Below are 27,599 nucleotides of genomic sequence, written 5' to 3' on the forward strand. Positions count from 1 at the left end.
GGTACAGGAGCTAAGGTAAGAGCTTGTCAAAAACTCTACCCCCTCGAGCTATCAGCTGACTCCCTAAAAGAGGTAGACACAGGTAAGTTAGATCTTATTACTGAGCCGGGTGTTAGTAGGGACGCAACAGAACCCAGTTCTGATGACAGCCCTAATCCTATTCCTGTCGAAACGCGAAGAGGCCGCGTTATAAAAATACCTCAAAGGTATTTAAATTAATTTCACTTAAAACTGTTTATTGTTTGCCATTTAATGTTAAGTGTTATGTGCCAATCGTTGCGAGCTAAGGTTAATGCTCTATTGTCTGTTGAGATAAGTATATGTCGATTATTAGAGAGTATTTGTAGTTGTTACACTATAGTATGTCGATTATTATGTTGTTTTAATTTTCCCATTTTTCTTGCCTGTGGGAGGATGTTATGAAAACTGTGTTGAGTTGGCAACACTACTGTACTCATTGAAAAAAAAGTAAGAAGAGGTCTATTGTCTACGATTGATTGGATACATTGGTGGCGTCCATTTATAAGATGTTGTAATATGTGTTTGTTAACCGTGCAAAATATAAATTACTTAACAGAAGATTGGTATTTCAATTTAGAGAAGATCCTTAACAACAGCTATCCGCCTACCGTTCGAGAATACTGCCTCTTTTTCAGGCTCTTGAACCAACCATCACCGTGTCGGAGCAGCGATTATCGGATCAGGTGCGCGTCATTCAGCGGCTAAAGCGCTTGGATGACGCGACACTTGATCGGCTTCGCCAGGAGGCTCTCTCTGCTCGCGCGGACTCCACCTCGGTGCGAGATCTGCCCGCCACGTCGCCGGATCCGGTGCCCGCACCCGACCTGGCACCGGGGGCGCCACGGGCTGATTTCTGTACCGACGAGGGGGACTTCGCGAGTCAGAATGTGAGTACAACTGCTAATGAGCAACTGAGGAGGACTTTGGAAGAGGCGATTACGCAGTATCGCGCCACAACCAACTCTAGGCCCCGATTACCACGTCTGCCTATGAATAGACGCAATCTAGCGCTAATGGGAGCCCTAAACGCTTTACTAGAGCCACATTTACGGACTAGTAAAGATTTAGATGATACGCACTCGATCATGTACTGCGGAGCCATCGCGGCGTGCCGTGTTGCTCGCGTCAAGTTCCCGGACGCTGAACGTGCACCTAGGACCGTCGGAGGTGTCCCTGCATGGCAAGCGCGGATCGAGCGACGTATCAGCTCGTTTAGGACTCTCATCGCAAAACGGATCTGCTTCAGGGGGGGCAACAATCGTCCCCGAGTAATGCGCTTTGTGAACCAGGCGTTCGCGGGGATGGATATCAGGCCCCGCGACTACATGGCCAATGTCACAGAGCGCATCGACTTTCTAAAGCAGAAAGTCTATGCATGGGCAAACCGTATTCGCCGCTACAGAGAGCGTGTGGATCGATTCCAGCAGAATCGCCTTTTTCAAAGTGACCAAAGGAAGGTGTACCGAAAGTGGGAGGAAACCAACCTTCGTACGCCCGACACGCAGCCGCCGGATGCTACTGCCATGACTGACTTCTGGCGTAGCATCTGGCCCCAATTTCACCACGGTGACAGGTGCGACAATTGTAAAATCACTGTTGCTGACGTCACAGGCATCCATGGGCTACGGTTACCACTTACCATCGGGCGGGCCGTATTCCTGTTTGCCACCATCATTGTATTTAAAAAAAAAACTTTATTATATCGAAAAAAAACAGATATTTCTTTTGCGAAGTTTCTGACAATTGTCAAGATTTAGAAGAATTGTAGGTAATTCTTGACAGGTAATGAGGTATATGTCGGAATTTCGTGAGAATTGTAGTGTTTCTTGTGACAATTGTCATAAACTTAGCAAGAGAAATATCTGTTTATTTCCGATATAATAAAGTTTTTTTAAATAAAACAATGATGGTGGCAAACAGGAATACGGCCCGCCAGATGCTAAGCGGTAACCGTAGCCCATGGATGCCTGTGACGTCAGCAACAGTGATGTTTTACAATTGTCGCACCTGTCACCGTGGTGAAATTGGAGCCTGGTCGGTGCCTGTCGGACACACCGAGGGGAGTTGGATGAGTGTTGTCGAGCGTGAGTGCGAGTCCATCGAACCTATGGGGGCAGTCACCATCAGCCCCGATGACGTCAGTTGTGCCATCCGCACGGCCCAGAACTGGAAAAGTCCTGGGCCGGATGGATTGCACAACTTCTGGCTAAAATGGTTCCGATGCTCGCACTCCTGCTTGGCAGCACAATTTCAACAAGCCCTCGAGCTTGGTTCTCTCCCACCTTCCTTAACAACTGGTGTCACCTTCCTGCTCTATAAGTCCGGTAGTACCACGGAAGCTAAGAACTACAGACCCATCACATGCTTGCCTACACTCTACAAGCTCCTTACATCCATTTTGAGAGCAAAAATCAACGCGCACATTGTCGCAAACAATATTTTGGCCTCTGCTCAAAATGGATGTAGGGTTGGGTCCCGTGGTACTAAAGAGCTCCTCCTCATAGACATGACCATCTGCCAACAAATCCGGCGGACCAAGGGGGCCCTCTCAGCCGCTTGGATTGACTACAAGAAGGCCTATGATTCGGTGCCTCATTCATGGCTGGGGAGGGTCTTAGAGCTGTACAAAGTTGATGCAGCTTTGAGAGCCTTCCTAAGCGTGTGTATGGGGCAGTGGACCACAGTCCTTCGTCAACCAGGAGGCGGGGATGACCACCCTGGCCCGCAGGATTTTATAAGGATTGAGCGAGGAATCTTTCAGGGCGACAGTCTGAGTCCCCTGTGGTTCTGCCTAGCTTTGAATCCCCTCAGCACCCTGCTGAAGGATTTGGGACTAGGTTGCCGGCTTCGGAGAGAGGGTGAAGTCATCTCTCACCTTCTGTACATGGATGATCTCAAATTATTTGCACCAAATAGCCAAGACTTGTTGGAACTACTGAAAATCACCGAAGTTTTCAGTAGTGCCATCAACATGGAGTTTGGTGTCGATAAATGTGCGGTTATGTATGTACAGCGGGGGAGGGTTGTAAATTCAACAAATTTACAACTCTCTGAGACAATGTCTTTCAGATCTATCTCTGAATCAGAAACCTATAAATACCTTGGTATGTCACAGTCGTTGGGTATTGAGGACGAGGGTATTAGACGGTCTGTGAAGGAGCGCTTTTTCAGTCGGCTCACAAAAGTCCTTAACAGTCTTTTGTCAGGAGGCAATAAAGTGCGCGCCTTCAACGCCTGGGTAATGCCCCTACTCACATACTCCTTTGGCATACTAAGGTGGACTCAGACCGAGCTCGACGCCCTGGATCGGAGGGTCCGGTCACTGCTCACCGCACATCGCATGCTACACCCACGCTCGTCAGTTATGAGATTGTACATCCCACGGAAGTGTGGAGGCCGAGGCTTCCTAAACGCCAAGGATCTCCATAACCGCGAGGTGTACAATCTCAGGAATTATTTCCTTAACAACGAGTGTGGAATGCATCGTGATGTAGTGGCAGTAGACAGGAACCTCACGCCGCTCTCCTTGGCAAACGAGAACTGGCGCAAACCTGTGGTACTAAGTACTGCGGATCGCAAGGCGACATGGGAGAGTAAGGTGCTACACGGGCGGTTCTACAAGGCCCTCACGGGACCCGATGTGGACCTGCTCGCGTCGGTGAACTGGTTACGATTCGGGGACCTCTTCGGAGAAACCGAGGGTTTTGCCTGTGCAATTGCGGACGAAGTGATGATGACGAACAACTATCGGAAATATATCCTGAAGGACGGTACGGTCGACATTTGTCGGGCATGCCGCCGTCCCGGAGAGTCACTCAGGCATATCATTTCCGGGTGTTCTCATCTTGCTAACGGCGAGTATTTGCACAGACATAATCTCGTAGCCAGGATTATTCACCAGCAACTTGCTCTTCTATATGGCCTTGTGGACCGCGAAGTACCGTAGTACAAGTACTTACCTGCGCCTGTTCTCGAGAATGGTCGTGCCACGCTCTATTGGGATCGATCTATCATCACTGACAGGACTATTGTAGCCAATAAGCCTGACATAGTGATAATAGATCGATCGCAACGTCGGGCTGTGCTCGTTGACATCACCATCCCCCATGATGAGAATCTCGTGAAGGCCGAGAAGGACAAGTCCAGTAAGTACCTAGACTTGGCTCACGAGATAACCGCCATGTGGGATGTTGATTTGACGATCATTGTCCCGATAGTCGTTTTAGTGAACGGTCTAATAGCGAAGAGTCTCGACCAACATCTTGAGAGACTCTCGCTAGGTGGTTGGATCAAGGGTCAGATGCAGAAGGCGGTGATCTTGGACACGGCGCGGATAGTCCGCCGGTTCCTCTCTCTGCGGCCCTGACCACCGGTAGCTTGGGCCTTGCCCCGCTGCTGGCGGCACCCTAGGTTAGGTTTTTTATAATGTGTTTATATGTATTTTTTATCGTTTTGTAAGTGTTTTTATATTTTACTTTTATATTCATATTATAAATAACCTAACTTGAGATGAAAAATAAATAAAGAGAATAATAATAATAATAAAATTAACTTTTATATTCATATTATAAATAGCCTAACTTAAGATGAGAAATGAATAAAGACAGTGTGGGCCGAAAGTTAATTCAAATTGAAAATGCTGGCCATTAACCATTATAAATTGAATTGTAAACTGTAATCGTCCGTTACGGTGTAAGGTTCAATTTATAATGGTTAATGGCCAACATTTTCAATTCGCATTAACTTTCGGCCAACACTGAATAAAGAAAATAAAATTAGAACTCCATTTTAATGTAAAATTCTAACCAAATTTTTAAATCTTGCTATCCTATTAAAGCAAATGACTCCAAAATAATCATTGTTAACCCAAAAATAGTAAATGACCACCAAAATTGTAACCTCATTGTAATTAAAAATGTGCAAATATTTAATATATCGTTATCCTATTTAATTAATTAATCCACTTCGTCATCTTTTTCTAACCTAACCTAACCCACTTTTCTAGTAGCATTTCGTTTCTGTATGGGTTGCAGTTCAAACCTAACCTAACCCACTTTTCTAGTAGCATTTCGTTTCTGTAAGGGTCGCAGTTCAAACCTAACCTAACCCACTTTTCTAGTAGCATTTATTTTCTGTATGGGTCGCAGTTCAAACCTAACCTAACCCACTTTTCTCTAGTAGCATTTCGTTTCTGTAAGGGTCGCAGTTCAAACCTAACCTAACTCACTTTTCTAGTAGCATTTCGTTTCTGTATGGGTTGCAGTTCAAACCTAACCTAACCCACTTTTCTAGTAGCATTTCGTTTCTGTATGGGTCGCAGTTCAAACCTAACCTAACCCTCTTTTCTAGTAGCATTTCGTTTCTGTAAGGGTCGCAGTTTAAACCTGACCTAACCCACTTTTCTAGTAGCATTTCTTTTCTGTAAGGGTCGCAGTTCAAACCTAACCTAAACTTTTCTAGTAGTATTTCTTTTCTGTAAGGGTCGCAGTTCAAACCTAACCTAACCCACTTTTCTAGTAGCATTTCTTTTCTGTAAGAGTCGCAGTCAAACCTAACCTAACCCACTATTCTAGTAGCATTTCAGTATGCTACTAAAAGAGTAGGTTGGGTTAGGTAGGTATGCGGTGCGGGCTACGGGGGGTTGAGCGGGAGGGGCTAGTAATTTTGGCATCATTTTACTTTATTTAGTAATATGTATACATTTTTTGGTAATCATAGTGGTTTATTTAGGTGAAAATATCGCATTAATTTGGTCTTCATTCATGATTGATTTTTGGTGATCATTCAATATATTTGTATTTGAAGTGCAGTCGTAATTAAAACGGTGGTACTTTTGTAATTTTAGGCCTTATTTTTTTGGTGTTCAGTAATTTTTTTTGGTAAGCATGATTTTTTTATTTAGGGTACAAAGTATTTTTTGGTGGTCATTATATTTGTAGCCGGGATAAATTAATGTGTTAGGGTCGGTTGCACCAAACTGTTCGTATCGTTAAAGAGTTCGCTAAATTTTTATGTATGGAAAGTTTCATAGTAAAGCGCCGGGGCGCGCCGGCTGACGTTGATCAGTCTGTCAAATGTGGTTGGTGCAACTGGCCCTTAGACTATCAAAAAATGTCTACAAACATTTTGGGTACTACGTGACATATATCAGTGTCATGTACCTACTTATGTCGTCATGTTGTATCTCTTTTTTGTATTAGTTGTGTAAACTGTGTGTAATTTATTAATAATACATATATTTCTTAAATAACTTTTTAAATTAAGAGCCAGTTGCACCAGCCGGCGCGCCCCGGCGCCTTACTATGAAACTTTCCATACATAAAAATTTAGCGAACTCTTTAACTATACGAACAGTTTGGTGCAACCGACCCTAAGGCCAACCGAAATATACTTGAAGAAGCTGTCATAGAGACCATCATTGGCATCATTCGACGCGAAAGGTATAATAATTACATAATGTCACTATTTCTGACTTACTCGAAATTCTGAAATACCTGAAATACTTCACTTCTTTTTTAATATCACGAAGTTCCAATAAAAAACCGGGCAAGTGCGAGTCGGACTCGCGCACGAAGGGTTCCGTACCATAATGCAAAAAAAAAAAAACAAAAAAAAGCAAAAAAAAAACGGTCACCCATCCAAGTACTGACCACTCCCGACGTTGCTTAACTTTGGTCAAAAATCACGTTTGTTGTATGGGAGCCCCATTTAAATCTTTATTTTATTCTGTTTTTAGTATTTGTTGTTATAGCGGCAACAGAAATACATCATCTGTGAAAATTTCAACTGTCTAGCTATCACGGTTCGTGAGATACAGCCTGGTGACAGACGGACGGACGGACGGACGGACGGACGGACGGACGGACGGACGGACGGACGGACGGACGGACGGACGGACGGACGGACGGACGGACGGACAGCGAAGTCTTAGTAATAGGGTCCCGTTTTACCCTTTGGGTACGGAACCCTAAAAATGGGTTGTAGCAGCACCAAAGAATCTAATCTTAACCTAACCGAACCTAAAACTATGACTATGTATGACTATTGTTGGTGTGAGGAGGAATATAGATATCTGACTTCTTATCATTGTTTTTATAATTTATTGGAGTATTTTTGCTGCTGTTGCTTAAACGGAAGACCTAAAGAAGTTGTGATTATGGTTTACGGTGCTCTCTGATTTTAGCTACAGAAAAAACAGTAGTGCTTTAAATGCCTTCAGTAGAATTAATTCAAGTATTCAAGTAGTTTATTTGCATTCATGTTGTACATTGTTGTTGTCTTATGAAATAAAAGTTTCAAACATGAGCCCCGTTAGGGCATGGCAATCCTTATAAGTAACTTAAGCTAACTTAAGATATCTATTTAGATATCTTCTTGGGCTTTATTTATGTAAGATAATATGTAGCCTATGTTCCGCAGTGGACGTGTTATGGCTGAGATGATGATGATGAATATGTAGGTACCTACGGAAACATTTCACCCACAAATTCCTGGTTTCTTAACTCTCTAAGAAAGCAGAAAGTTTAATAGTGCAAAGAAAAGATAAAGCGAATTCCTCTACCGGTAAAGGGGTCCACTGGATTACCAGTTCGCCGGACGATATCAGCCTGTCAGTTGTTGGGAACTGTCACCTTTTGCGTTTAACTGACAGGCTGGTATCGTTCGACGAACCGGTAATCAGTGGGCCTCTTAAAAAGTGCTTACTATTTCTGCTTTAACAATTTCAGAAGGAAATGCGAAGTGCAGCTGCAGTCTTGGCTGCAGAAATACGATGTGGAGATGATTGTTAAGCAAGAAGAGCTGGATGAGTTGATCAAGGTGCATGAAGAAGAGCGTGAGAAGATCGAAGTCCTGAAGGTAATATACGGTGTTTTTTCTTAGGTTTCAGTAAGGTAGGGCCATGAGGGGTAGAATTGACATTTCTGACTAAAATACTATAAAATTTAGCATTTAAAATCGAACAATTTTAATAAAATGCACACGGTTCAACCTGAAGTATGCGTCCAAAGTATCGCCGTGCTTCATGCACTTTTTCTGTAATTCCAAATTGAGCCTTTTACTTTTACCAATACGATTTTAAATTTGTAGTACCTATGGAGGAATTTCGGTCGCTGCCTACAGTCGCAGGCAGCAAATGGAATGATACTTTTATTTATTCAAAGGAATGGGTCAGCTCCTTAATTTACTGACATGGTATCATGAATTTGGAAATAAGAAAGTCTGAAAAGCACCAACATGGGCAATTCAAACAATAAATCCGTAATCGAATTTAAACTGTGAGACATACTAACATTAAATAAATCCGTGAATAAATCCGTAATCAGTTTATATTAGGAACGTCGAAAATTGAAATGTTATCTGTCTCTCTAACACTCGAATATGCAACAACGATAGTGAGGCAGCAAAATTTCGACTTACGATGATCCCGATTCCCGATAGACCCTTTGCAGCGAACAATGCAATTGTCTCCACAGATTAAATTAGAAGAGCAAAACAAAGAGTTCGATCCACTTATGGCGGAGAAAGAAGCCGAATACCACCAGGAGATGACCGAGAAGTTGAACAAGTTTATCATCGAGCACGCCGCGAGGGTCATACAGACCGCGTGGCGGGATACTCTGAGGAACCGAGCAGAGAAGAAAAAGGTAATATTTTCTTTTTTACGTAGTTTAAGAATTTCTGTCTGTCTGTCAGAAATGCAGGACATTATCAGGAAGATCCTGTTTGGTAACTTCGTTGCTTGGTTGGCTTCGTATATATTTTATGAAACTTGAAAATATATGTACAGGAACAAGGGACATTTTAAATGAAATTTTAAAACTCGGAGGACTTTAAACAAATACAATATAGATTGATGAAAATGATTAAGCGTATAATTTTAACGTCTACACGTTTCGAATTCCAGTTGTTGAAGTTAAAGAAAAAAATGGAGGCAGAGAAAGAAGCAGCTGAATTAAGAGCAGAACGTGAAGCTAAGAAGGCAGCTGCACTTGCGAAAAAACAGGCGAAACAAGAGAAAGCTGAAGCAAAGGCAGCAGCCAAAACAGCCAAGCTAGAAGCGAAAGAAGGGAAAGATGCTCCTGCAGAAGGGCTAGGAACTCCAGCAGAAGGGCAAGCGAAAAAATAAGAATGTTTATTTTTGGTTTAGATTATCAACGTATTGTGTTTGAATAATTAGAAGCTTTGGTAAGTACAACCTTGGTTTATGGCTTTGTGGTATGCTGAAATACCATCATATTGTACGATACACAGTGAGAAGGCAGGTAGGCTTAGTTTTTGGATGAATGTTAGGTAGTTTAATTTGTGCGTGATTTACTCTACTTTTTAATTTTTGATCAGTATAGTGATTAACTTATATATTTATATTTCGACTGTAATTTACATGTGTAATATACGGTAACAGGTTATTACTTGTATTATGTTATGGTTAATAAAATAATAAATGCAAAGTAAATAAAAACATTTGAATTTATTTAACCAAATAATTGGCTGACTCTATTTATATAAAAATCAAAGATTTGCTACGGTATTATAAAGCTCAGGTTACAAAGTTGCCTATATTTTTCATACACATACAAATGGTACCTTCTCGAAATATGAGAAACTAAACTTGGGTGTCGCGAAGTAAAATGCATAATAATAATTATATTTCGTAATTCAAATATTATAATAATACTCTAAGCACTGTTTAATCAGATCATAAATTGTCGTCATCGTCGAAGACCTTGCAGTGTATAGCCCTGACATCGATGAGAGTGTCGGATGAACTCTTGGTAGTTGGCATGAAGGAAACCGCTCGACGAGATCTATCACAACTTCTTAATACTGCTGGTTTCAAGCCCTGTAACCAAAACCATCGTCAGCATCATCAGAAACTTTCCACGGAATATGGACTTTGAAACAGAGGGACACATAAATGCTTACAATAAGATTGTCATCAAGTTTTGACGAAAAAAAATTGTCAGAAGCAGATCGGCGCCCCATGAGCAACTTTCACATCTAGTATTTTATTCTATTGTATGTATTATTTTTCCTCACATCTGTTTCGTTTCCTCCCGAGTGACTTATGGCTTATGGCCTCAAATTCTATTGGCATTGAGAATAAATCCGCAAAGCTATACATATAGATGGTACTGCAATTCGTTGTGGAATACGAACATACGGTCGACGTCAAAGATATGTTTACACTTTTTTCCTTATTACAAAGGAGTAAGGTGCAAAAGTGTAAACATATTGTTGACGTCGACTGTACCTTTTAATATGGCGGCAATTGATCAGAGTGCAAATTTTTGTGCCCGAACCAGGGGAGTGTCACTACGCAGTTTAGGTACATTTGGCCGGCGCGCCTCCCGGGCAGGCGTATGGCAGTGGGCTGCCACTCGGCTCGCACGATAGTCGTGTCACGTGGCGCTCGCGCATTATTGAAAATACACAATGGCTTCGAAACCTAAATCTAAGTCCTTACTTAGTAATAGTTAAAATAAACATCCTTAATTTATTGAATATTGGTTGCCCAGAAACAATATTATGAACTGATCGACATATTTTCAAAGGAATACCTACAGCTGTGGCATACCTATTACTTCCGTGAGAATTAGACATACTATCTCCGAATAAAAAAAATATGTTTACAGAATCAATGTTTGTAATTCCTACATATTTAAACTAAACTAAAACTTGTCAAGTGACAACCCCGTGCCGACACTCACAGCTCGGTCATAAAACTGTGGCGTGCAAAGAAGATTCACGGTTCATACGCGGTTATTTAAGTTTCAATTTTGTTGCAGGCGGCGAGTATAGGTATAATTTTATATCTAGTGAATTTTCTGTACGGTAGTACTATTAGTTATTCTGTGTCTGAACTCAGCCTGGTGACAGACAGACGGACAGTGGAGTCTTAGTAATAGGGTCCCCTTTTTACCCTTTGGGTATGGACCCTAAAAATATGGAGCGAAGTTGATAGGATTGCCTGCTACAATGTACGGTTCCCACTGAGCTGGTATCACTAGTAAATAGTGTAAAAACTCCTTTGCAATCAGTTCTTACCCTGAGTTGTACATGCAGAGCTTTTGCAGTGTGGTCAGTCTTGGATATCTTCTGTTGGGCCGCTTTAAGCTCTTGGTCGAGTCTTCGTTTCTCTTCCTCCAGCTCTTTGAGACGTTTTTCTGCTTCTGTAAATAGGTATATGAATCTTTAAGTTCCATAGCCATTCTTGATATGCGCATTCTGCTCATCCTAACCTGCCCAGTCCAAACTCAAGGTTTGCCAGCGAGCTATGTTCGCGGAGCGGAACTTATCGAATCTATGAATGTATTAAAAATGTAAAAAAATAAATAATAGGCTTAAACACACAAAAGCAGAACTACTGGGCTTGGCATGATGGCATGTCTGCTTCATGCATCCGGAAAGGCGAGCCGAAAATCAAAATGGCTCTGTGTGGGATACAGTGGACACTAGACACCACAGTGAAGAGTGAAGGCAGCCTGATCGAAAGGGAGATGGCGCGTCTACTTTGATGTAGATGCGTTGTATATGACATGTAGGGATTGCAAACCGGATTGATTTTCAATCCGGCCGGATCCGGCCGGACCGGATCCGGTTAGGTATAAGGATATTAAAATTAATTAAATGACATATTTTTCAAGTTGTATGCGTTATATGAGAAACAAAGGGTATATTTTTACAAATGTATTCATAAAACAACATTTTGAAGTTAATAAGAAATAACTTTTTAACAATAAAATAAAACTAAGTATTAAAAAGTGTCACATAGTCAAAGTCAATCTCAATTTAAAAATAAAATTTGAAATCTAAGTCATTTATTAATTTTATTATATTTAATCATTCACATTCTGCTCAATAAATAAATAAATAATAAATAAATATTGGGGACATCTTACACAGATCGACCTAGCCCCAAACTAAGCATAGCTTGTACTATGGGTAGTACTAGGCGACGATATAAACATACTTATATAGATAAATACATACTTATATACATAGAAAACACCCATGACGCAGGAACAAATATCTGTGTTCATCACACAAATAAATGCCCTTACCAGGATTCGAACACAGGACCATCGGCTTCGCAGGCAGGGTCACTACCCACTAGGCCAGACCGGTCGTCAAATTTATACGTTTACAATAAAAATATAAATTTGATTCCAAAGCCTGTTAATGGAATAATTATGGGATGGGAAATGGAACTCCTTGAAAGGACAAGTTTTCGTAACTGTTCTTTGATGGAATTATTTGTAACGCTGACATCCATTCTAGTAACAAGATATTTTACTTTTAACCCAAATTGTATGAAATGCGCTCCACTATTATCTTGCTTTCATTTTTTATCGGTGAAAATAGTTTTATAGCCTAAATCACAAATAAATAAATAATTCATGAATAAATATTTGGGGACAATTTTATACAGATCGACCTACTCGTAGCCCCAAACCAAGCAAAGCCTGTAATATGGGTACTAGCTAGCTCTAGGTAGTACTACTAGGCGACGATAGGTATATATACGTATAGTATATTGATAAATACATGCTTATACCGGGTGTGGCCTGTAACATGAGTAAATAATTAAAACATAGATTGCACTCCTCAAACGGTGACACTTTTGTTCAACAACTTATAAATATTATGAAGTATTTAGACTCCCTATTTTTCATACAAAATAAATATTATCTTCAAAGGACGCCATCGCCACGACATATCATTGTGATTGACGTTGCTTGTCACGCCTTAAACATAACAAAATTCGCAATACATTGCGTCTAAGAATAAACTTTAAAGTGTATTTAAAATCAAACCCCAAGTTATTTTAAAAGTCGCTGATCAAATGTTGGTCAGTATGAGGAGTACAGCATACTGTTAAATTTTTTGCTCATATTACAAACCACACCCGGTATACGTAGAAAACACCCATAACTCAGGAACAAATATCTGTGTTCCTCACACAAATAAATGCCCTTACCGGTATTCAAACCCAGGACCATCGGCTTCATAGGCAGGGTCACTGAATGGTCACTACTCACTAGGCCAGACCGGTCGTTACAAATGCCTTCCATGGCATCTCCATCCTTTAAATTTTACTTCTAATTATTTAAGTAATCGTCGTATCGTGCCGATTCGTGCCACCAACATGAAAGAAGAGGAAATCCTCTTCTGTTCTCAATCATATTTAATATCTTCTTATTTTACTAAATATGGATGTTTTCATTCGTTCTTCATTCTGTTTAACTTCTTTCTTCTATCCGTCGCCTTTATCTCACCTAAAACGCGCAGTGGGTGCTGCGTGCGGTCTTTTTTCTATTTTCCCGGATCCGGTCCGCATCCGGTGATTTCAACCGGATCCGGTAGCTCCTAAAAAGTTCCGGATCCGGCCGGATTACCGGATACGCCGGACCGGATTGCAATCCCTAATGACATGGTGGGAAAAAAGAACCGACAGGACTCAATGGAGAATCAGCATAAGGAAGGTGCCTTAAGGTGTCTCAGGGAGGTCATGGGAATTGATCAGCTCGAGACAGTCTATTACGCTTTGATAGAATCTAAGCTAAAATATAGCATTAAACTCTGGGGAAACAGCTACCAGTATAATATTAACAGGGCTCTTATAATACAAAAGAGAGCAGTTCGTACTATGTTTCGCATACCTCCTTGGGTTTCGTGTAGACATTTTTTCAAAGAATTAGGAATTCTCACGGTACCCAGTGTGTATGTCTTGCTGCTGCTCACAAAGCTTCTTAAGAACGAGTCTTGTGAAGAGCAATATGAACGCTTACTTACGCGCACCAAAAATATGAAAGTTAAGTTCTGTCCTAGACTCGAGGTTGCTGCGCATTCCTTTGCTCATCAAGCCATAACCCTTTATAACAGATTGCCTACTGAACTAAAAATCATTACGGTTCCCTCGCTGTTTCATAGGGAATTGAAAAGATTTTTATTGAGAAGTTGCTTTTACACAGTGGATGAAATTTATGATAATGTTTAAGGTTTAGGATATATTATTATCTTTACATTTTATTTAAGTGTTTAATAATTTTAGTTTTAAGACATGTATTTCAAACTTAACACAATACCTGTATTGTTTTTTTTTAATAAATATATGACTATGACTATCGACTATTAAAGGTAAAAAAATGAAGTGATTATGGAGTGTGACTGTTAGTCTCAAGCTAAAGTATGTAAGCATTTTTATAGACTGCTTCATGCGGCACATTATATCTAACCTCTGTATTGCGCTTCCTTTTCTGCCTGCAGTATTTCAAATTGCTTGCGTTTTAGGCGCTCTTCTTCCAGCATTCTATTCTGCTCTTCTTGGAGTCTTTCTAGCTCTTCTCTCCTCTCCCACTCTTCAGCTAAGACTCTGAAAAGTAGAATTATAATCTCAGTTACATATGTATAGATTGAGAACATCAGATGAAATTTGCCTTAAAAGTTTCTGTTCTTTATCATGGATCCGGCCAGAGTGATAATTTTTTTTACTACCCCTGTATCTAAAATAGGTACTATATATTTTTGAATTTTTTGGTATTACTGCTTACCTAGCTTGAAGGGCTCGTACGATCTCTTCGTCTCTTTTCGCCTGGGTCTCTTCCTGAAGAAGACGTTCGAGTTCTGTTTGCGTTATTTTCAACTCTTCCAGTTTTTTGTTGTCTTGTTGTGCTAATTCTGCTAGCTCCTGCAGAAAAATGTTGACACTACATACCATAATTTTTTTAGCAAGGCCAATAATAATAATTTAATAACAACAACAACAACAATAATTAACAATATTTTTTTAGGCAAGGTTTTTTTATTTTATTAGTTTTATTAAATTCCATTTAAGTGTAAACATTGATAAAATTTCAATAAGTATATATAAACCACTATTTAAATAATGTTAGTTATTGTGAGGTCTCTATAAGTTCTAAAGGTTAGGAATGCTCTATGATCTTAAAATCCGTGCACTTAGATGAGTACAGCAGCGGTATATGAAACCAAATATGTAGTATGATGCTTGCCTTTAAGTAAGGCAAGTTTTTGGCATACCTATGTCCTATCTTACATATACTGCACCGCGGTGGCAAGCACGAATCGCATGTTCTCACCTGATATCGATATTCTCCTGTAATGGAGTTAGCTACTGTTCTATAGTTATGCTCTTGCTGCAGCCTCGCATAAGTCACGCCTGCCTCCTGATACCCCTCCAGGCCTCCACCCCAGCCGACACCCCCAGTAATACAGTACAGTTCTTTATTACCTGTGCCTGGGCTTCCGCTGCTAGCCTAGCGCGCACTTCATGCTGCAACCTTGCGCGCGTCTCCCTGGCCTCGCGCTCGCGCCGCGCGCCCGCGCCGCGCCGCCCCGCGCGCGCGCGGCGCTGGTACCCCTCCGCCCCGCCCGACACCGCCGCCGCCTGCTTTAGCGCTGATACCCATTGGAGACGACTCCTGAAAGTGATTGATAGCAATATTAATATATGTCATCATCTTCCTCGCGTTGTCCCGGCGTTTTGCCACGGCTCATGGGAGCCTGGAGTCCGCTTGGCAACTAATCCCAAGAATTGGCGTAGGCACTAGTCTTTACGAAAGCGACTGCCATCTGACCTTCCAACCCAGAGGGTTAACTAGGCCTTATTGGGATTAGTCCCGTTTTCTCACGATGTTTTCCTTCACCGAAAAGCGACTGGTAAACATCAAATGATATTTCGTACATAAGTTCCGAAAAACTCATTGGTACGAGCCGGGGTTCGAACCCGCGACCTTCAGATTGAAATTCGCACGCTCTTACCGCTAGGCCACCAGCGATCAATATTATATTATATATAGCGCAACAATATTAATATATGTATCGGTACTAAACTTAGAACGCTTACAAATTACTTGCGTTTGCAAATTTTAAAGATGAAAAGCAGTCGTTTTGCCCTCCATTTTCTGCAGTTACTTACTCTACTACTTGTATATATAGACCCTGTTGGACGAACGAAGCTTCTGACCACTGCGACCTTGGTTGTTTTCGACCGTGTAGTAAAATGTTCGGCAATTAAATTTCATTACGCCTCACCAAGCCTCACTAATGTTGTTGTGTTGATAGGAGAGCTGAAAGTAGGAGGTTTTACTCACTTATGGTCCTGAGTGCCAAACTCGAACGTGCGTTCGGGTGTGACCAGCTGGAAGCGTTGAATCTTGCCCTCGCCCGCCGCCGCCTCTACTGAACAATACTCGTCGATAGCGATGCGACCTGTGGGTCATCATATGAAAGTTAATATCCACAGCGATTCTCGGTCGACGCGACTAGGCTGACATATAATAAAAGGGAACTTTCCAAACGGGACAGATGATAAGTTCATCACAATTACTTGTTGGTTGTAGTTCCTAGCCAAATTGGATATTCTATAGCGTGAAATATTGAACAACCAATGTAGCTAGGAGCCTAAATGCCGCAACAATCGCGGAGCGTGATGGTAAATCACCCTTCATTATGGTTGCAACATATGAAATCAACCCGATGATATTGCTGCCTGCTAAGTTAAAGAATACTTACCACATTGTTCCTTTTGCGCCGAGCTCTTGTAGTACGTGAGTGCGCAGGGCTGTAACACGCACCAGTATTCGCGCATGGTTGGCAGCAGGTACCCGCGCTTGAAGAGGTAGCCCTGAAAAATTACGAAGAGGAATCAATAAGTGGTTTAACCTTTTGGATGCCAATGACCGATATATCCGCACCGCAGGTCCAACGCCAAAGACGGATTAATCGGTCACAGACCACAGAGCAACATAGATCTACATGCATATGCATAATTAAAGTCCAATTTCAGTTTTGACACTTCGGTGACGTGGCGTCCGAGTAACAGCTTTTGTGTTTGACACGGCGTCGAAAAGGTTAATAAGATACTATTGGTGGATGGAATGAGTAAATTCTAGACGGCTGAGGAACATAGTAATCCGGTAATCCATGCTTATAACACAATCAAACTAGGAGCTCAAAAGCAACCAAAGTTCGAAATCTCTAGAATCAAATCCACAACATTAAACATATCGAGGACATTTTGAAGTGCCCGATGGAGACTCCCAGCGCCTCCCAGTCAGCAGCGTCCCATCGGAGACTGAGACAGTGGACCGGTTGCTCGGCGACAATGCCGGCCGGCTTCTGATGGTTGTACCAATCAGAAGAACCAACAGCGTGTATAATTCCTACCTTCTTAATAATATCCTCGATAAACACATCATATATCTCATCCACGGCCTCGACTAGAGCGGCCGCGTGCAGCTGCTCGCAGCAGTACTTGGCCTCGAGGACTGCCAGGAACGCGGACCATTTGAAGTGCCCGATGGAGACCCCCAGGGCTTCCCAGTCGGCAGCGTCCCATCGGAGGCCGAGGCAGTGGACCAGTTGTTCTGCGACGATGCCGGCTTCTGATGGTTGAAGGACTACCTGAAGCAGTATAAAAGCATGACAGTTGACCAGAAGTTACAATGCAGACGTCAATTTCTCATACTGCGCGATTGAAAGAAACAGATACTGATATTATCACCCTGTCATGTGCCACGTGCGACCATGATATAGGTATCCATATAGAAAGCTTGGGGAGGTGATGCTTGATCAACATTACCGTATATGCCTAATATCCCTAAGGTCATACCAAAGGTAGAGCCATTGGGTGATGTGCGTTGTACCTCAAGAATTGTCAGTTGAGCTATATACTTCTACAGAAATACTTCAACGCTCTAAGATCGGGACAACCGGAACTTTGCAAACAAAACACAATCAATAGACTGTCAACAAAAACTTTAGCATATTTATTACGATCATGGTATTAGAATTAGTAGATTTGCTCATTTGGTAGGTACAATCTGCACTGAACCTAAATGGTTAAAAAGTATATGCAGGGTTGGGCAAAATACTGGCTTCCACGTATTTCAAATACAAATTACAAAATACATTTTTAAAAGTATTTGAAATACCAAATACAAACTACTTTGGTGACTGGTATTTGAAATACAAAATACAAATTACAGTGTTTAAAATAATGTATTTCAAATACAAAATACTTTTAATTTTTTTTTGTTTAATCATTTAGTTTTTTAGGGTTCCGTACCCAAAGGGTAAAACGGGACCCTATTACTAAGACCCCGCTGTCCGTCCGTCCGTCCGTCCGTCCGTCCGTCTGTCACCGGGCTGTATCTCACGAACCGTGATAGCTAGACAGTTGAAATTTTCACAGATGATGTATTTCTGTTGCCGCTATAACAACAAATACTAAAAACAGAATAAAATAAAGATTTAAGTGGGGCTCCCATACAACAAACGTGATTTTTGACCGAAGTTAAGCAACGACCGTCTTTTTTTGCCGTTTTTTTGCATTATGGTACGGAACCCTTCGTGCGCAAGTCCGACTCGCACTTGGCCGGTTTTTAACGAATATCCTTTCCTAAAAACTTATAGGGTCATTGTGCTTGTTTTCGTCCAGCTCTAGTTTTCTTCCACTTGACGAAATTTGAATAGGTATAAACCTACATTGCTGCACAAATTTGGACTGATTTCAATCCTTAGCTAAACAATATATCTGTCTACATATAAAAAATATATTTGGCAAATAGTAAATTAAAAATGAAATATATAATTGCTAATCTGTCAAGTGGTCGAAAACTAGAGCATGGACGGAAACTACTGGAATGACCCTATCCCCTGGCTGTTGACGAAAAGTTCCGCGCAGAATAGCTCGCGCATTGTACCTACATATTTGTACCTCGTACAAGTCGTACATTATATTTAAAAAAACGTTCCATTTTAGGATCAAAGAATTTAATAAAAAAATGTATTTTGTAGAAATGTATTTTGAAGCTTAAAGTATTTGAAATACAAAATACAAAATACATGTGAGTGCAGTATTTGAAATACCAAATACAAAATACTTTTCCAGGTAGTATTTGAAATACAAATACAAAATACTAAAATGTATTTCAAATACGTATTTCAAATACATGTAATTGAAATACTGCCCAACCCTGAGTATATGCAATCTTACCTACATCGAAAAAACCATACTAACAGTCCCGACTATGTAATTCTGAATTTCTGATAACCCTAAACGGTTAATACACTCAATAAATGTTTACGCTAAAAGTCCGAATGAACGGAGCAATCAGTTTAATAGGGTGAATCACTTTAATACGGTGAGCTATGCGAGACGATGCAGGGATAATCAGAGGTCTTTGACTCCAATTTTTCTATATTAACCCTTGTTAATTCAGTTTACCTAAGCTGAAAGATTTGACCATTTCCGATTAGTACCTACTGTCGTCGTAATATTAAAAAATACTTTATTTTATTTTTACTGCACCCAACGAGTGACACCTATTAGGGGAAGCGGGGCAGCTTGGTACACCTTTTTTTGAAATTGATTTTAGGCCGCAAAATGAACTCAAAATACATTAGTTTTGTACTTAGTATTAGATGACAAATTTACTAAGGTACACAAAGTATACCTTTTTTTGTTAAATTTATGGCCAGTAAAAGAGATATATGGATTTTAACAAAAAATGGGATTTGTTCAATTGTGCCCCACTTGCAGGGCACTTTGATATATTACATGGGACACTTTGATACATCATTTTGGGGTACTATGGCACGTGAATCAAAGTGCCCCGTAAGTGTTACAAACTGCCCCGCAGAGCACACGTTACAGATCAACTCAGCTAGCTGACCAGGTAGTAAACTTTTTAAACATTATAAAACGTCTATTAAGTGCGGTGATATTAGAACATACTACACTTATTAAGCAGGTGCACTAAAACAACAAAAAAAAGCTTTTAATGAAATCAGTGTCAGTTTTTGACAAAAAGCTACTTGAGTTGTTTTAACTTTTCTTTGTCAATTTTCTTTCTCCTTGTACGTTAGCACTATTCACTAAAAAAATAATTTAATATTTTTTCTTAGCATAAAAACTGGCAGGGCACTTAGATACACTAGAGGGGCACTTTGATATGTTCAAAGCTGCCCCAAACTTTATTGTACCAAAGTACCCCAATGGTCAAATAAATTAAAAATATTTATTTAATAATATACTATTACAGCCTGGCAAAAAAGAGTAGAAATTAAAAAGTGACAACACTGTAGTATCGTCCCTTTCAAATCAACATATATAAGAGAACGGGACGACAATACAGTGTTGCCACTTTTTAATTTCTACTCTTTTTTGCCAGGCTGTAACTATTACTTTAAAATAATAAGCTAACTTTATTACTGAATAAACGTACTTAGCGCTCATTATAATGTTCATCCGATAAAGTCTAAAACTTCGCACCACATCTCGATAAAAAAAACTTAATTTATTTACTATGCAACCGCGGAAACACGTTTTCACGCACCAAGCCACAACGGCTAGCAGGAGAGATGTGCCGAAGCTGGTACCTCACTCACACATACAAAGCCACGTTTTTGCATTGTAGAAGGTCAACATAAGTTTTTAGTTAAGGAATTAGTGTGGGTGTTCAAAACTGCCCCTTGTGCCTATCTACCCCGCTTCCCCCTACTTATACTTAGTAAAGCCTCTGTAACCCGTAGGTCTGACATTAAGGTACTATCTATTTAATTTCACATTTAAGTACTTAAACAACATGTTTAAAATCAACCCTTTTCGTCATTTCAACTTATCGAAATATCTTCCATGTTTTACACTAGTGGCTCTGTGAGCTGTAGACCTCGCGAGCAGAGTTTAAAACTGAATAAATGTATGGTTCCGTTGTTTTGAAGAATTTAGAGAATCGAATTTGACCATAAAAACTTAACTATCAATTGCTTACAAAATTCGGGAATCGGTTTAGATATGCGACCTGTAGAGTAGAACATATGGACATACGAAACAATTTTTGGCTAACAGGCCAATTCAAACTTACACTGATATCAGAAAGACATCTATCTAACTGATGTCATTTAGTTATCGTGCATTTCACTCGTTCTTGTCCGTACATGTATTGGCGCAAGCGAGTCGCACGATGACTACTAAATATCATCCCGATGTCAGTGTACGGTCGATGCCCCTTAAGTATACACGTCGCCATACTAATTGTATAGAAAAGTGGATAGAGTTAGACCAAGAAAAGTCTGCAGAGATTTTGACAGCACACGCAGTTCCAATGTTATTTGTGCCAGTGTCAAAATCTCTGCAGACTTTTCTTGGTCTAACTCTACTTATGTTAGGAAACCAACATTACCTTTGAATTAACCTGTAAACTGCAACTAAGAAGCTTCGTGCGCGAGTGTGGCCCATAATTTCCGAAAATCATTTTTTCTTCGAGGCAATTACTCCGTTCTCATATTTTGCGTTGCCCATAATTTCCCGAAATCATTCATTCTCGGTAGCAATTACTCCGTTCCCATATTTTCCCAATGGTTTTCTTCCGCAATCGCCTATTTTTAATATTTTTAAATTAATCTTTTCCTTATAGGTTTCGTTCTTTTAAATATCTAGGATAATATTTTCTTGTTACTGTATGTTAATAGTGTAGTAATTATATTTGTTACTTGTAGGTATTTCACATACAACAAATATCAAAAACACTAACATTAAAACATAATCTACAAAACTACAAGTAAAAAACCAAACGCTGTCAGCCAATAACTCTAACCTACCTATCTCTGGGAGCAGATTCGTTTTTAGGGTCATCAAAAAAAAATAACCCTAACCTACCTATCTCTGGGAGCAGTTTCGTTTTTAGGGTCATCAAAAAAAAAATAACCCTAACCTACCTATCTCTGGGAGCAGTTTCGTTTTTAGGGTCATCAAAAAAAATAACCCTAACCTACCTATTTAAAAAAAACCTGGTTATTTTTACCACTAGCATTAAAAAAAAGAGAAAATATGGAGATAGAGAATATTTAGTTAGTGAAAAAAAAACCTACTGGTTATTTTAACTACTGGGATTAAAAAGAAAAGGGAATAAATTGAGAAAAGGAAAATTTAGTTTATGAAAAAATGTACACGAAAAATTAAATAAAGCGAAGAAATTCCACTGGGAAAAAATGAAAACGGAGTAATTGCCTCGAAGAAAAAATGATTTGCGGAAATTATGGGCCATTTTAGCGAGGCGATCCAAATTAAAAGGCTCAAAGTCTAACTAACATTATTGTTAGTTAGACTTTGAGCCCGGGAAAGCGCAACGTACGAGCAACCTACAGCTAGTTCCCTGAGCCCAAGGTCGACCACTACCCTAGGCAATGTTAACCCCTGCGATTTATGGATGGTGACCGCCCATGCTATAAACGTAAGTGGAAATTGACTCCTGGAACAGCCATGCCCTTGAACTAAAATCGCTAAAAAAATTTTCAAACAAAAACTCAAACGAATACGCTTATCTCGCGCTTCGCGCTCGCTTGATCAATCAGCAATATGATGATTAAGTGCAAAACATAAATAAAAAAATTTGCATTTACTGGGGATCGAACCGGGTACCTATCCCATATCCTTGCTTGTAAGCGTCTTTCCAACTGCGCTATGATAGCATTTAGATGAGCTGACGAAATTTGGTTACTTATTCTCGAGTATGAATTTAAATATCTAATCTAAAGAGAATAAAGTGTATAGGGGGCAGCACAGGAGCCGTCAGATCTTTGGCGCGAAGCGTAGATATGTAGTTTATGATTCCGATGTAGCCCACGAGATGGCAGAACCTACTATGCACAAGGAAACGTACTTACGAGAACGGTAGATGGTAGCACTTGCTTTGGCAATGTACATGTGCACATATGTTTCCGATTCAGGCCACAAGATGGCAGGCCCTCCAACGCGCACGGTCCCTATAGTGGGCGCGCGTGAACTATAGGGGGTAGCATAGGAGCCGTCAGATTTTTGGCGTGAGGCGTAAATGTGACGTTTATGCTTCCGATGTAGTCCACAAGATGACAGAACCTACTATGCATAAGGAAACGTACCTACAAGAACGGTAGATGGTAGAACTTGTTTTGGCAATGTACATGTTTCCGATTCAGGCCACAAGATGGCAGACCCTCCAACGCGCACGGTCCCTATATGTAGTAGAGGGTTATTGTCATACTAAATTTTGTAGTCACAGTAAATTTACTGCCATCTTTCGATACAGGATTAAAATGAAAATGAAAAAAAAAAATCAATAAATGTATATATGTATGGATAAATGATTTTTTTTATTTTTAGAACGCCATATGATTTTGACCCATGTTCTTTTACTGATATGAGTAAAAATTGTTAAATATAAAATGGTGTCGCCATCTAGACGAGCATAGGCCAAAGGTATGGCGCCGTATATTCAAGAATCAAATTTTCTTTAAAGCGCAAAAAGCCATCATCTCTTGAAAAAAATAAACGAATGCGCTTAGCCCGCGCTTGATAAATAAAAAATACGATTTTTTTAATTTTTTCAAAATAAAAAAATAAAATAAAAAACAACAATTGATACGAAATTTAAGTATAAAAAAATACAAAAAGTTATGTAGCAGCATACAATTACTGGGGATGGAACCAGGGACCTCCCTATGCAAACAAAAAAGCGAACGTTTGCAAAATGCGCCATGATAGTTCTTACTAAAGCTGACGAAATTTAGCTACTCATTCTCAAGTAAAAACTAAATATCTAAATACCGCCGAAACCAGAGATACAAATTTTCTGAATTTTTGGCCATTTAATCTATAAACATATATCAAAAAGAAAAAACTCTTATGATATCGATACGACTATTTGTTTAGGCGACAGGTATCACGACTCCGCCATTTTTTAAAATTTCCAAAAACCGGATTGACAAAAAAATTTTATTTAGTCATAGAATCTGGTCACAAAATTTCATGAGAATCGGTTAAGAATTGCGACCTGTAGAGGAGAACATCCGGACATACGAAAGCAAAATGCCCGAGTCAAAACGTAGACCTTCGCTTCGCTTCGGTCAATTATTAACTAGAGTGCCATATATGCGAAAAAGATGTGTTGTATGTGTGTGTTGTGTGTGACTCTACTTAATAATGTAAAACATGGAAGATATTTCTATTAGTTGAAATATCCCCGCAGTCGAAATTGTCCCCCAGTCGTAATTGAGCCCCTGCAACTTACCTACTACTACCAAATTATTACTGCAATAAGAATACGTTAATTGACTACAATATGACTCATAAAGATAATTATATTTATTATCTCGTTGAGTGGTGTAAATGTCAACGACATTTCTCAAGCCGCATATGGTGTACACATGGACTTTCATAAGCAAGTCTGATTAACGTATGGATATTTGATATGCGTGACGTCACTAGTCCCGGGAGGTCCATAAAAACATGGGCAACCTTTTTAGCATTAAATTTATGTGCGCTTTTAATGATAGGTTGTTATTGATTGTAATTTATGATTAACTTAATGAGGATAACCTTTAAAATTTCTGGGGCAAACTGGTAGGGATATGTATTGAGAACAAAAGATATTGAGCTTTCTCTTACGCCTCTTACGGAAATAAATTGTTATACAAATGTATGGTTTAAAACTCGTTAGTAATACATCTTCTTAATTCGACCTTTTAAAGGGGTCGGCGCGGCAGCATCGTCCCTGGTATCATTACTTCGCTGTCGTAACTCTCGCTTACATTTGTGAATGGGACTCGCTCTTAAATTACAAATGGCGTTGAGCCAAAATATCAGACCACTTTTTTATGGAAGGTAAGGTAAGGAAAACAATCTCCATGTCTCAAAAAGTATCCATCAAAAAATCTTAAATAGGTGGCGCTACAATACCTAGAATACTTGAAAAAAAATTCTAATCATTGACAGCGCAATTCACTCCGTTAATAACGCCTCCATTCTTAGAGTCAGACCAAGAAAAGTCTGCAGCGGATTTGATAGCCCACGCAGTGCAAGTATTATTTTAAAGGTCAAACTTCTATGAAATTATGACGTATAAATAACACTGGCAATGCGAGGGCTATCAAAATCGCTGCAGGCTTTTCGTGGCTTAACTCTAGCTACTCTAGTGCTACTCCGGAGAGATTTGGAACTATTTGCAGCTGACTGCTGGATACTTTTACAACTGTTCAACCATAAGTGTTTCCACTCCTTTACCTACTTTATACTCCATGGACTTTGTTTAAAACTTTACAATGTGTATGACAATAGCTGTCAATAAATAAAAAGTAGTCCTTACCACATATCGGTCAGTTGCATCAGCGTCCTGCAACAAGTCGGCCAGCAGGCAGAAGATGCGGAACAGCTTGAAGACCGACTCATCGTCGAACACAGGCTTATCACGGCTCAGGTGATGCTTGCGGCACACCAGCCAGCACACCTGGAACAGATTGTCAATCGACTTCAATAGGATAGTCTATTTTTTTGCCGACTTCAATTTCATAGAAGGAGGAGGTTCTTTATTCGGTTGTGGCTATTTTTTTATATACTCGTAATGCCATGATTGTGACGTCATAATAGCAGTGCAGTAACAAAGAAACGTCAAATGCAAACTTTTCGTCGTTGTTATAAATACCTAAGGTAGAAGTTTGACATAAAGTGCCCATGTCGAATACTAGTGCAGCGTCGAGCACTAGTACTTCTACCTTACTTGTTTCAGCTATATAGTGACGTCACTCATGAGAAATAAATGGTGGTCGGCGTTTTTGCCCTCGTGGCATACATGTAATCAAACTATTTGAAATTAAAAAAATAATGTCATGTTTTTAAAACATAATAGTATTCAGCTTCGTTGTGCAAGTGCGAAAATATTCATTCAGACACATAAAACCAACCCACCTCACTAATCTTCGTCTCGTATTCCCTGACGACCTGAAGCGTGGTGGTCTTGGGCAGGCTGCTGAACACCTCATGCTGCAGATAGTGTTTGAACTCGTCGAAGGTCAGCTCCGCAGACGACTTGAAGTGGTCGAGGCCTTTCTCAACTCCGTATAAGTCGAGGAGTGTGCCGATGTTCGCAGTGAGCACCTATCGCGAACAAAGTTTTAGTTAGAAGGATTTTCTTATTTATTTTGTGTTTTAAACCTCGGTCTCTGTTTTAGATCTCGATTTTACCAAACTAGAATAAAATTGCTAGGTCCCTATAATTGCCATTTCGAGATCCCCAGTCCTCAAGTCTCGAGCATAAAATTTTGAATTAGTCTAACAGTTAGGTATAGCTTAAAATAGATTATAAGTAGGTAAGGTGCAGAGTGACAATTTTGACTGCGGGGAAATTTCAACTAATCGAAATATCTTCCATGTTTTACATTATTAACTAGAGTGCCATATACATATGTCCAGATAGACGTGTGCGCCGCGCCGGCGCGCCGCCGCCGCCGGGCTTTTTTGCCACGCCGCCGCCGCCGATAAATAATCGGCGTGAAATCGGCGTGACCTTGAGTGTTGTTAATTAGCTATTCCAAGTTGGTATTTGGATTACAATATGTTTCTTTTTGTATTGTATATGTTACAGTTGTCAAATATACATCAATTATTAATTAAATGAAACAGAATAGCCAGTTACACAAGTTATTTGACACACCAATTAAAGAGACTGTGTAATCCTAAGTATTCACCGTCAAGAAAGATGAGAGAGCGATAATATGAAAAGAAGGATTGTTTCCATATACGAAGGCAGAATGCTCCGTCATGAAAACACTTAACTAGGCAACGAAAATACAGGGCTCATGTAGTGGAGTCCAGCAAACATCTGAGAACATTCATGTACGAAAACTCTAGAGACCCTGAGTTTCCTAAAAAAGTCGTGTGCCAATAATGTCGAGAAATAGAAAAAGAGAGAAAGAGTGACAACGCTGCAGATTCACTATCAATCTGGCGATTAGCGCAAATGCTTGCCCCGCAGAAATGTGCAAGCTGGAAATGGCAACAAGAAATTCATCGAAATGGCGGCTCTTCTGAAGAAAATTCAAGATGAAAGTTTTAGAGAGGTCTTAAAAGATCAACCATTCCAAGACCAACGTAATGGTAGTAGACAGGGCAAACATACTGCCAGTTACCGACGCACTCGGCGATTACGAAAAAGCGAGCTAATTTGTATAAGTATCTTGGTTTAATAAACAATGCCGGTGGTTGCATCGCCTAGATACGCCGCAGAGCTGGCATGGCTAACCTCGACAAGATCTGGAAGAACACAGGTATTCGACGTGCAACTAAAGTGCGCTTGGTACGAGATGTCGTCTTTTCAATATTCCAGTATGGTTGCCGAATCATGGAGCCTCAAAAAGTGTGAACTGGCAAAGGTTGGCGCTAGAAGCTACAGCTAGAAGAACAAATTCCTCCATTCTCAGAGAGCTCAATATCGACACTCAGCTCTTCACAACATGCTATGGGAGAACCTTTAGATTCATTGGACATATTATCCAACGCATGATGTGGAGAAACACATGAATTTAGACTTTAGAATGAATGGCAAACGTGCTCGAGTTGGAGCATCTGTGAGATGGACGAACGTTATGAAGAGGTCGGTCAGCTTGCGGCAGTCTGCACCGTGCAGTCCACACGTCCTATGACATGACCGCACGAAATGGAGACAAATTACTTGTGGTCGCGATCCTTAGTAATAAGAAAACGAGAAAGAAGATACTAGAGATGCAACGGATGGTTGTTTGGC

At 40.2% G+C, this 27,599-nt stretch overlaps 2 protein-coding genes across 2 annotated transcripts in view; one reads left to right on the forward strand and one right to left on the reverse strand.

The window, feature by feature from the left end:
* Positions 1 to 7,902, forward strand: part of LOC134796514 (dynein regulatory complex protein 10-like) — a 38,865-nt gene extending 30,963 nt beyond the window's left edge. Inside the window, exon 7 of the mRNA XM_063768701.1 lies at positions 7,749 to 7,902. Within this exon, the coding sequence (XP_063624771.1) occupies positions 7,749 to 7,902 (154 nt within the window). The remainder of the gene's footprint in view (positions 1 to 7,748) is intronic.
* Positions 7,903 to 9,612: 1,710 nt separating this feature from the next.
* The window catches only part of LOC134796170 (differentially expressed in FDCP 6 homolog), a 32,287-nt gene continuing 14,300 nt past the window's right edge, over positions 9,613 to 27,599 (reverse strand). Inside the window, exons 2-11 of the mRNA XM_063768147.1 lie at positions 25,766 to 25,954; positions 25,167 to 25,307; positions 17,209 to 17,445; positions 16,555 to 16,666; positions 16,134 to 16,251; positions 15,272 to 15,461; positions 14,574 to 14,710; positions 14,259 to 14,395; positions 11,068 to 11,192; positions 9,613 to 9,862 (exon numbers count right to left, since the gene is read on the reverse strand). Of these exons, the coding sequence (XP_063624217.1) occupies positions 9,719 to 9,862; positions 11,068 to 11,192; positions 14,259 to 14,395; positions 14,574 to 14,710; positions 15,272 to 15,461; positions 16,134 to 16,251; positions 16,555 to 16,666; positions 17,209 to 17,445; positions 25,167 to 25,307; positions 25,766 to 25,954 (1,530 nt within the window). The 3' untranslated portion in view covers positions 9,613 to 9,718. The remainder of the gene's footprint in view (positions 9,863 to 11,067; positions 11,193 to 14,258; positions 14,396 to 14,573; positions 14,711 to 15,271; positions 15,462 to 16,133; positions 16,252 to 16,554; positions 16,667 to 17,208; positions 17,446 to 25,166; positions 25,308 to 25,765; positions 25,955 to 27,599) is intronic.

The sequence above is a fragment of the Cydia splendana genome, chromosome 13 (genome assembly GCF_910591565.1).
Source record: "Cydia splendana chromosome 13, ilCydSple1.2, whole genome shotgun sequence".
Classification (NCBI taxonomy): domain Eukaryota; kingdom Metazoa; phylum Arthropoda; class Insecta; order Lepidoptera; family Tortricidae; genus Cydia; species Cydia splendana.